The 10,446-nt window shown below is 39.6% G+C and overlaps 1 protein-coding gene across 1 annotated transcript; it reads left to right on the forward strand.

Moving 5' to 3' along the window:
• The first annotated feature begins 971 nt into the window (after positions 1-971).
• On the forward strand, positions 972-10,228 carry LOC120435910. Its single transcript, XM_039606081.1, has 5 exons — positions 972-1,187; positions 1,278-1,368; positions 7,420-7,761; positions 7,928-8,281; positions 8,495-10,228. The coding sequence occupies exons 2-5, from the start codon at positions 1,296-1,298 to the stop codon at positions 8,893-8,895; spliced, it is 1,170 nt and encodes a 389-aa protein (XP_039462015.1). The 5' UTR covers positions 972-1,187; positions 1,278-1,295; the 3' UTR covers positions 8,896-10,228.
• Positions 10,229-10,446: the final 218 nt, after the last annotated feature.

Raw genomic sequence — 10,446 nt, forward strand, 5'->3', positions numbered from 1 at the left:
GCCTTTCGACCAAACATGGTGTGTGTTATGGAATCCAAAGAGTTCAGTTTTGGCCAGACTATATAATTCCAGTATTTCACAGGTTTCTCTAAATGTTGTTCAGTGAACTTGGAACGTGCTTCAACAGGCTTTTGTTTCAGCAGTGAAGTCTTGCATGGTGAGCATGCAGATGGGCTATGGTGGATGACTGCATTATTTACTGTTTTCTTTGAAACAATCACCATGAGATGTGTCTTGTGTGAAAAATTGCTAAAAAGTTACCTTTTTATAGGCGATCAGTTGGGACAGAATCCGCTGACATTAATTTCCACGAAATGGCAAATTACTAATTACTGATAGATTTCAGCTGGTGTCATGACTTTACACACCTTTTTCCACCTGTTTTTCTTCAGGTGTTCAAAAAGTTTTCCCTCTGTTATTTCTCATTATTACACTTCATTTATGGACATGTTTTTCTTTGCATGTGTAGATTGGATCGATACATATTTAAACACACACATACCATCACACCAGACAAGACCCCGGGTGCAGGCTGTGTAAAGATGCCTCTGAGACAATCCAGCACATTACAGCAGGCAAGATGCTAGCAGGACATAACCATTAGAAATTTAATGGTTTTGCCTAACTACTCTTCCTCTCATTTTCTGGATATAGTCGTTTATTTGTTCCCTCAGTTGTGATTTCCTGTTTTATTTTTGTAGTCATTTTCTGAGCTTTGTTTACTTCCTGTTTGAACAGGTATTTCCTGTGTGTTTTACTTTTTTTTAATTTATTGTTTTTCTTTTGTTAAGTAGTGATTGATTGTAAACTGCTAACAAGTGGAAACGTGTTTAGTTTATAGTACAATGATTAAATAAAAGATAAAAGTCAGTTAGTCTACCTAGTTGCAGCCGCTAGTTCACCATTCACCTGGAAGATTCCAGAACATTCTAGAAAGGTAAGGAGGCTACGTAAGCTCCCGTCACGGGATCGCTGTGTTCATTTTTGAGTAGCGTTCATACCGTGCACGTCGGCGACCGCCAGCTCGTGAGTAACGGAAACGATTGACCGGTCCTTAATCGAGCGACAACTCATCTCCGCTACATACCGGATTATTTCCCGTCTAAATAATCTGGATGTTGTAAACGCCTAATTATAAAATTGGTCTACGACGTATCGGTTCAGTTTCCTGTCGCGGTGTAAAAACAGTAAGTGAACGGAAACTTTTATTCCAAGTTTAAGTTGACTGTGTTCGATTAATGTTATTCTGACGATCGTTTTTCCCCTACTGTCTGCAGTTTTTTAGTTAAGCAGCAATGGGTTCGTGCTCGCTGACTACGTGGATTTCGCTATTCGTTGTCATCGTCGTTCCCTCGGCTGTCGTGTCCGGTGAGATTTCGCTATGGCGTTAAAATAAGCTTCATTAACCGAAATCAATGAATCCCGTAAAAATCTGTTCATGTCTGCTCTGAAAACATCGGTGTCTTGTGTTGGTTAAAAGTGGCCCAGAAATCAAATTTCTGCCGGTACGTCACGGCGCTCTGGTAGCAGCGATTTATTAAATGATGCGTCATTGCGGCCGCCATATTGTTTACAGGTAAAGGTAGTTAATGAGGTTAGTACATGAATAAAAATCGTCCTAACTTGGTGAATGATAACCCAAACTCGTTACAAATGGTGGTAGTGTATGATACAGAACATGGTTGCACCTGTCTCTGCCTGAAGCCCATTTATAAAATAGATTTTGCTCATTTCAACAAACAGTTCTTTCTCCTTTAAAGTTAATTTCTATTCTCCGGTTGATAAGTGATTACGTGTGAACCCTGCTTTGGGGAATACTCTGAGTTTATTAAGGCTGTTGTGTTTTTAGCATGTTTTAATGCTTTGGTATCTTGTTCTGTTTAATCTCAACAACCCCCTGTTTAAAAGAAAAAAAAGTTAGTGATCTAGTGATCACTGTTGGCATCTCTCGGTTTTTATTACCACTATTCATCAGCAGCACGTTGTAAAGCTCAGTTTTTAAAACCTTACCATGTATCTACGGCCCAGCCCACACAGCAGTAAATTAATGACTATCCCTGTATTGTGGATGAATTATCGTTTGAAGCTTCTGAATGTCCTCCGACAAAGTCAAGTCACTCCCCAGTCATCCCAAATAGAGCAAGGACCTGATTTACCTGCACACTAAAGTACACAAAGCACAACATGTGGTCATTTATATTGTTTAAAACTGATGCTATAATTAGGTATTTTGTAATACATTTTTAATTCATTTTAAGTTGTTCATCCTACTTTATTTTTTTGTATTGAGTGGGGTTTTTTTTTCTTTTTTAAACAGTGATATGGAGGGTATTTTAAAGTTCAGACTGGTACAGTTACAATAGAAAGGCATCACTTATTGGCAGCGGTCGCATAGCTGCCCTAACTGTCAAATACATTCGACTCCTCATCAAGTAGGTAGTGATTGGTGATTAATTAGTGTATGAGCTGTGTTCTACATATCCAATGGCCTGGGGTGAGTAAAAGAAGTTTGGGTTAGTAATGTGTTTACAGCTGACTCATTCCCCTGTAAAGAAATGGACACTCACTTTTGGGCCTTTTCACATTAAATTCCTAACAAAGAGTCTTCATTAACCCCCCTTGTGGATACTTTTTAAAGGTAAGGAAAGACGGGAGGCAGCGCTCACGATGACCAGAAGGGACAGGATTAGAAATGAGTACATCATAGTGAAGGGGGACATATAGAGCACCTACTGTGGCGTGAAGATAATGAGGACAGGGTAAGATGGATGCAGGTTATCCAATGGTTATCTAGAATTGGCCAATGGTATGCTGCAGCAGTTTACCACTATTATCAGATGGTCAGCCAGTACTCTTATAGCCCTTTTTCTACTGGTACCTACTCTGATCGGCTCCGTTTTTAGGGTTTTCCATTAGTGTGGTAGCACCGGGGACCAGGTTCTTTCTCAGTACCTACTCCGCCAGAGTTCCAAGTGATCCGAAAATGTGAAATCAACAGACTACATGACACCAATTGGTTAGTCAGTGGCATCACTCGATGAGTCATGAGCGTTTCCCTCATAAAAATCAACACTGATATTTTTGAAACCTGGCAGTGAGGGAAATGGCGACACAAAAAAACAACTCTATGGTCCCAGAGTCTGGTAAAAAGCCACTGATAGAGGAGCAGGTATACCATCGCCTCAATATCCTCCTTGTGACATTCTTGTTGCATACAAATGATGTCACGGGACTTTCAGCCGCATGGCTATAATGATCCCATGCGCATTAGGTGTTATTTGAATGTAATAGAAAACAACTCAAGTTGCACTGACCTGAGTAGGTACTACTAATGGAAAAGAGCTGTCAGAGGGTGAGCCATATTTACTACCACTCTGTTAAGAGTTTGTATGCTCTACATGTATGGAAATCTCACAGCAGAGGGCAGCAAATGATCTGTTTCACACTGCACGTTAGTCATTCATCTGCTCAAATACTTCCATAAAGATTTGGGACCACTTAGTTCCAAAATAATGTTGTTAAAGTTACTTTTGCAACAGGTTGTTTACTGTGAATAAAGCATATACTTGTTTAAACAAAGCAAATAGATAGTCAGATGGTGTTATGATGAAAAGTGTCTATGTGATTGTTTCTTCTTTTTTTCCCTATCTCAGAACTATCAGCTGCTCTTGACTGGTCTGCTGCTGGTTTTAGACAATCAGTTGTTCTCCTGTGGCCAAATGCTGCTTGCCTGGACTGCATGGTTATGCTCTAAATCACAGGTCTCGAACTCCAGGCCTCAAGGGCAGCTGTCCTGCTTGTTTTCCAACTAACCTGCCCTTGTAGCTTCTTATTGGCAAAGCACACCGGATCCAGATAATCAACGGCAGGTAGGGCAGGGATAGCTCAAAAACAAGCAGGATACTGGCTTTCAAGGACTGGAGATAGACCACCCCTGCTCTAAGATGATATTCAAGAAAAAATTTATTTAAAAAGAAATTCAGACAGCTTTCAAAAGTTCTTTATCGGTTTCAATTGTGCCTCTTTTAACCTTGATTTTTAAGTTGCATTACCTGTTTGTGCATGTACTAGTTTGACAGCAGTGACCTACTGTGGGAACAGTAGGTCACTACATTTCTCAGTGTAAAATGTCACCAAGGTTATAAATGTCCTTAAGCAGAGTGACCTGGGCAATAGGTCAACAGACGTTGTAACAAGTAAACAAACTGACAATTGGGCCAATTTCATCTGAATGAACACAATATCAAGGTGTGTGTGTGTAGTGATATAGATTATGGTTGAAATTGGTACAATTCCAACTGATATGAAGGACTTTGGAAAATTGTACGTACGTGTGAAGTAGAATACCATCTTTGAGCAGTGTGCAGTGACTGACCATCCCAAACTTCCTGGCATTTCAGCCAACAGCAGCAGCTAATTCTTGGAGTAAAAAAAGGCACTTCACACCAAAATAAGCTGTAGTATGCCTGATTTTTATTTATTTTTTCCCCTTTGCTTTTTTAAATATTTGATTAAAAAGGACAAGAAAAAAATTAACTGCCCACATGCTATGCATTAGTCAGTCTAAATAAACTTACAAAAGTAATGTTAACATTCTGGATGTTAATGCACACATGTTCTGTCTTTTTCTGCAAACTCGTCACTTTCTAGCCAGCGGTAGGAGCTTTTCTTCTCATATTTGTGATCTGATAGAAAAGGTAAATCTAACAGATTTAAATAAAGTAATTCAGTTGGTTTTCTTGTGGGCCCACAGAACAGACATTCAAGTGACAGTGGTTTCTGTTTCTTATTTTTATACCCTTTTTTGTCCTTGAAGTCTTTTTTTTTTTGTATTTTTATTTTTAGTTCATTATAGTAACCCTTCACTCTACATAAAGAAGACTTCATCCATTCATAAACCTACTATGGCTACATGACAGGTGTCTGACCTAAGTCAACTTCAACAGGAGAAGTGAGCCTATGGCGCAATATTGAAGCTAAAGGTTTTCTTAATTTAATAGGAAACTGAAATTCTGAGTTTTGATATCTTGGTGCATGCTCAATAATCCAGATATTTATGATGAGTTTCAGATCAGATGTTCAGATCCGGATTTTGTATTTTGGGAATGTATCATGGGTGAGGGGCAGAGTGTGGACTAATGATTGGCAGTTGACATTTGTTACAAATTAAAAATAAACATTTTAGTTAAAGGTGGCCACCGCTCCGTCACAGTTTACTGCAGACACCAGCCAACAGGTAGGAAACACGGTTTCTGATTGTCCTATGATATACTATATCACTGGGTGAATGTTTGTAACATTAGCCTAATGATTAACTTAGTAGTCAGTCATTAGTTAAAGCCCCACTCCTCTTCATTGATACAGGGCCACATGGCAATAAATAAAGGGTGTAAAGCTGGAAAACAAAAGAAAGACTTGTATGGAAAAACATTTTTTTAATAAATTTATTCAAGACAAAATTCATTTGAGTTTTTTAAAAATATATCAAAACTAAGAATTTCAGTTTCAAATCACGTAAAACTTTTAAACCCTCATTTAGCTCCATACAGGTTCATATAAAAGAGGAGAAAAAATCCAAACAAATGAACTTGTTTTGCCTGCCAGGGTTGGCAAATTTGATATCAAGAGTAATTTCTAAGCAGTGTTTGACCAAATCTGTTTAAGATCATAACTCATATTTGTAACATACTTTTCACAGCCTGTTGAGCCTGTTCATATTCTAAAATGGTTAATCATAATCACATCATGTGACTTGATAATCACATCATGTGTACCCTATGAATGGCAGAAATGAGGCTTTCTTTTCAGAATTAAGTAAAAGGAAAAAAAAAACAGCGGCCGACAGCACTGTAAACAACAGTAGACTTGTGCGTAACAAGCAAGCGAATAATGCAGAAAACAGATTTTTAGATGGGAAACTGTTCTTGAAGTATACAGTGTGTGTGTGTGAGAGAGAAAGCTGTGCATGAAGTGTGGTTTTATTGTGCTGGAAGCAAAACAGCAAAACAAAGAGGGAATTCATGACGATGTTCATGTGAAGCGTAGTTTAGATCTTCTTTTGCTGCTGGTTCGGTCAATATTGTTTGGAGAGAGATAAAACCTGCAGCTTCAGAATCCAGCGCAAAAAAGGCGTAAACACAAAGCGCGGACCTGCCGACGGATCAGACTCTCCTCCACACAATTCACATTCATAAAGTGCTCTAAACCCAACATTACAACTAACAGCTGGATTTTCTTGTATCAGTGCAGCTTGTCAAACAAGAAAGCACCACTTACTGTTAAGAGAGAGAGAGAGCGCATGAAAATATATCTATATTTCATTAACATAGTTCAGTTAGCCTGACGTAGCTGCCTCATGTCCTTTACTCTATGTCTTCAAGACACAAACCTTACTTTGGATAACCGGGTTTGAATAAAAGGTAAACACAAAAACATCTTTCTAATGCATTAATTAAAATTTTCAAGAAGCAATTTAATTTAAGATCAGCATAGTCAGAGAGCTTTAAGTCAGATTAAATTCTCTGCATTTGATTAAAAACTAATAGTATTAAAATATCATCAAGCAGCTTCCTAATTGTTGGACGTTTTTCTCTGTTTCTCTTTAGATTTTTTTGTTTTTTATTTCCCTGAAAGATGAAAAACACATGTAAAATGATGGAAACTGCATTTTACAGGAACAGGTCGGGTATTTAAATGCCTTCAGCAATATGGCGGCAGCAAATACGCGTTACTACCCTGATGCTTTGTTTCTGTGCTTCAATCTGTGGTCGTCTAATCCTTGTCCTCTTTCAAGAAGTCTGCATCTGGGAATTGTTTTAGATTTGATGAACAAACAATAGATACAGTCTTTCTGGGAGAAGCTGTAGCACATCAGCCCAGTTTAATAGTTAAAGCTCAGTCAGAGGAGCTTTAACTTCTCTGACTGAGGAGTTAGAGCTCCTTAAATTTACCAGCATTTACCATGCTGGTAAATTAATAAACCATCAGCAGAGCTCGAAGTTCACACAGCTAGCCTCCTCCACACATAAATAACTGAGCTCATCTTCATCCAGAGTGGATGGATGTCAGCTGAACCTGTCAAATTGTTTGAAGGGTTGACTTCTGTCTGGTTCTTTATTCCCCTCTGTATATTTTTCGTGTAAAACACATGGGCCCTGCAGGGCTCTGGGATTTTATGTACTGGTAAAAACACTGAAATGTGTAGGAAAAAAAGTTCACGTTAGAAACCACAGAACTGAATTTATTTACAATTTTATTTTTAAATAATTTATTTAAAAAAACTTTTGTCCTGTTTGAACAGCATATGCAGAGTCTCATGTAATATTCTCTCTCTTTTTCAGCTCAACAGAGCTAAGTGGTTTCTGATCCTTAGTGTAGTTTTACATTAACCTCTCTGCTCTGTGTTATTTCCTCTTTCAGGCCAGAAAAACATCACAGCTCATTCTGGACAGAACGTCACTTTCCTGTGCCGAGCTCCAAACAACATAACAGTTCTGCTCCACGTAAAGCGGAGCAGAACTGACTTGGGGGAAGAATATGCCCTTTTGTACCAGGATGATGTGTTTGTTTCAGGAAACCAGCATCCATCTTTTCAGAACCGGGTGGATCTGCAGGACAGACAGATGAAGAACGGAGACGTGTCTCTGATTCTAAAGAATGTTACGACTGACGATGCTGGAACATATAAGTGTCAGGTGTTAGAGAGAGTCAGAGAAGAAATGAGGCTCAGCAGCACTATCACACTGATTGTTGATCCTCCAGGTGAGTGAGTAGAGTTGAGTGTGTGTGTGTGATCAGAGGTGAAGCTGCTTCCTGGTTGTTCATGTTTGTTTCTAAAGATGTTGATGAGACTTTGTAGAAAGCAGCTGGCAATAGTGTCACTCTGCAGTTTTACATAAACCTCTCTTCACCGTGTTTCCTCTTTCAGGCCAGGAAATCATCACAGCTGAGACTGAACAGGATGTTACTCTGCCATGTCAAGCTCCAGACAACATCATAGGTATAGAGTGGAGCAGACCTGATCTAAATAAGGAATATGTTCTTTTGTATCGGGATGGGCGGTCTGATCCAAAACACCAGCATCCATCTTTTGTGAATCGGGTGTATCTGAAGGACAAAGATATGAAGGATGGAGATGCGTCTCTGATTCTGAAGAATGTGACAACTGCCGATAATGGATCATATGAGTGTCGTGTGAGGACAGGAACAAGCCGCAGAAAAAGAGCATATCTGGAAGTAGATCCCATCAATATCATCTACCTGAGTGTTGTTGATCCTCCAGGTGAGTGAGTAGAGTTGAGTGTGTGTGTGATCAGAGGTGAAGCTGCTTCCTGGTTGTTGATGAGACTTTGTAGAAAGCAGCTGGTCTGAGTGATGTGATCAGAGTGCAGTAGATAATGTCTGACAGCAGTTTGAAGAGGAAATGGATTCTGTTCTGTTCTTCACTCATCACCTACCTGACAGCTGACACCTCACACCTGTTTCTCACCTGCAGGTCAGCCAGGAGGAGACACAGAGGATGGAGGGAAGGAGGATGAAGGGGAGAAGGATGGAGGGAAGGAGGCTGGATCTGTTGGACTCGTCATTGGCCTTTCAATTGTTGCTGTGGTGTTTTCTACTGTTGTTCTTATTTTGATCTATAGAAAAATTAAACAATGTAATCAGGACTCACATCCTCCTGCTGCTGAACCACAGATCGAAATGTCTGAGAGTTTTCTAAACTCTGAATCTCCTGCTGCTGAATACAATGACAGAAATGACCTGGAAGCAAACAACTGCCACGATCAATCCACAAGGATCCCTGATGTCACTCTGACACTTGAGAATGAACTCCTTCATCCTCCTCCTCAGGAAACAGCTGGACTACTTTCAGAGAGTGACATGAGAGTGCAGTAGATAATGTCTGACAGCAGCTGACCAATAGATAATCTCAAACAACCAAACCAGAGTTTCCTGCAGCAGCATCCTCTTCTGTGAACACTATAAAACAACAGCAGCAGTACAGACGTCTGTCTGTGTGAGTCAGCTTTATGAATCCCCTAAGGAACCAGGTCAAAAACTGTTGAATCTGCTCAGAGTTCATATAGAGTCTGGTCCACATGTCTGTACTAATCATTCAGCTCCCTCCTTGAATTCTTCTTTTGTGAGCTCAAAGGATCCTGAGAGCTGACTTGTCTGCAGCTTTCGACTCCCGATAAGCTCAAGAAATAGTAATAATTTTGAATTTGGTTTCTTGACTGCAACATTTACGTCGGATGCCCTGATTTGGAGCAGGGACACAGAAAATCATGTTCAAGAGAGTTCAACCATGTTCAAGGGACGTTACCTTTCGGATACACGATGGTTGGGTGGCAGCATTGGCGCATCATGTGCCTGGAGGGACTGTCTATTGAGGACATAGAAGATTTATACCTATTTGGAAGAATGATAACAGGGTTCTTGCCGATCAGAGCTGGCTTGGCCCTGGTATATTGAAGATTAAAGAAAGCGGTTACAGCTGTTCAAAACCCCACAAGGCAAGCTGCTGTAGGGGGAAGGGCTCATGGGTCTACTGGACCAGCACAACGTCATGCTGCAGGACCGGATGCTGCTGTCTACATCACCAAACTTTCACCCCATTTACCCACACCTGTTGCTGTTATCATTTCATGTTATGGTGTGAAGAGTCATGTGCTTTTTGTGGTGAGGAGTTTTTTTTGTTTTATGTTCTCAGACTGATCTCCTACCAGGAGCTCAGTCTGAGTAGAGTTCTCTTTTTTTCTCCTCCACCCCCCTATTTTGTCATACATTTCATTGTTTTTCTCTACGTTACCTGTTCTGACCTGTTTCCCCAATGTGAGGTTTGTGTAATATATGTATGGTTGGAGGAGGTCTAATTTTTTACTGCAGGCAACTGCAAGTGACAAAAAAATAAGGCTTCATCATTGCACTTTGTAAAAACTGTAATTTATTCACCTAAATGATATGGAAGATATTCTAAATTTAAGTATGTCTTTGTACAGTTATGATCATTTGTCTTAATAAATTAAATGCAAAATTTGTAATGGTGAGATGAAGCCTCGTGATTAACTAAAGCTTTCTATCCAACTGGTCGACTCATGGTTCGAAGCATTGTGATGGTCATTTGCTCTACTGCGCCATCAAGTGGACGATTCAAGTGAAACAGGCTAAATGATTATAATACTGTGATGTGTAAACTGAATAAATAAATTGTTTTCATGGTTATCTATCCCGAATAATGTCTCAGTATGTCTGATACAAAAGAGAAAGTGGAAACTATCAGGACAGAGTTTTGCTATGATTGTGTAACTGTTAGAGCTGGGTATCGTCACTGATATATAGAATCGATTCAATCCACGATTCGATTCGATCCGGGGAAATTTTGCCTGAAACAGTCAGAAATATTATATTTCTGATCATGCATCAGTACATTTCCATATTTCTATA

Source organism: Oreochromis aureus, linkage group 3 (genome assembly GCF_013358895.1).
Source record: "Oreochromis aureus strain Israel breed Guangdong linkage group 3, ZZ_aureus, whole genome shotgun sequence".
In the NCBI taxonomy this organism is placed as follows: domain Eukaryota; kingdom Metazoa; phylum Chordata; class Actinopteri; order Cichliformes; family Cichlidae; genus Oreochromis; species Oreochromis aureus.

Bases quoted from the DNA above. Each gene is read 5' to 3' on its own strand.
- LOC120435910 (XM_039606081.1), top strand. From the start codon at position 1,296: ATGGGTTCGTGCTCGCTGACTACGTGGATTTCGCTATTCGTTGTCATC. The intron at 7,762-7,927 runs GTGAGTGAGTAG...TTCCTCTTTCAG, and splicing joins ACTGATTGTTGATCCTCCAG to GCCAGGAAATCATCACAGCT. The intron at 8,282-8,494 runs GTGAGTGAGTAG...TCTCACCTGCAG, and splicing joins GAGTGTTGTTGATCCTCCAG to GTCAGCCAGGAGGAGACACA.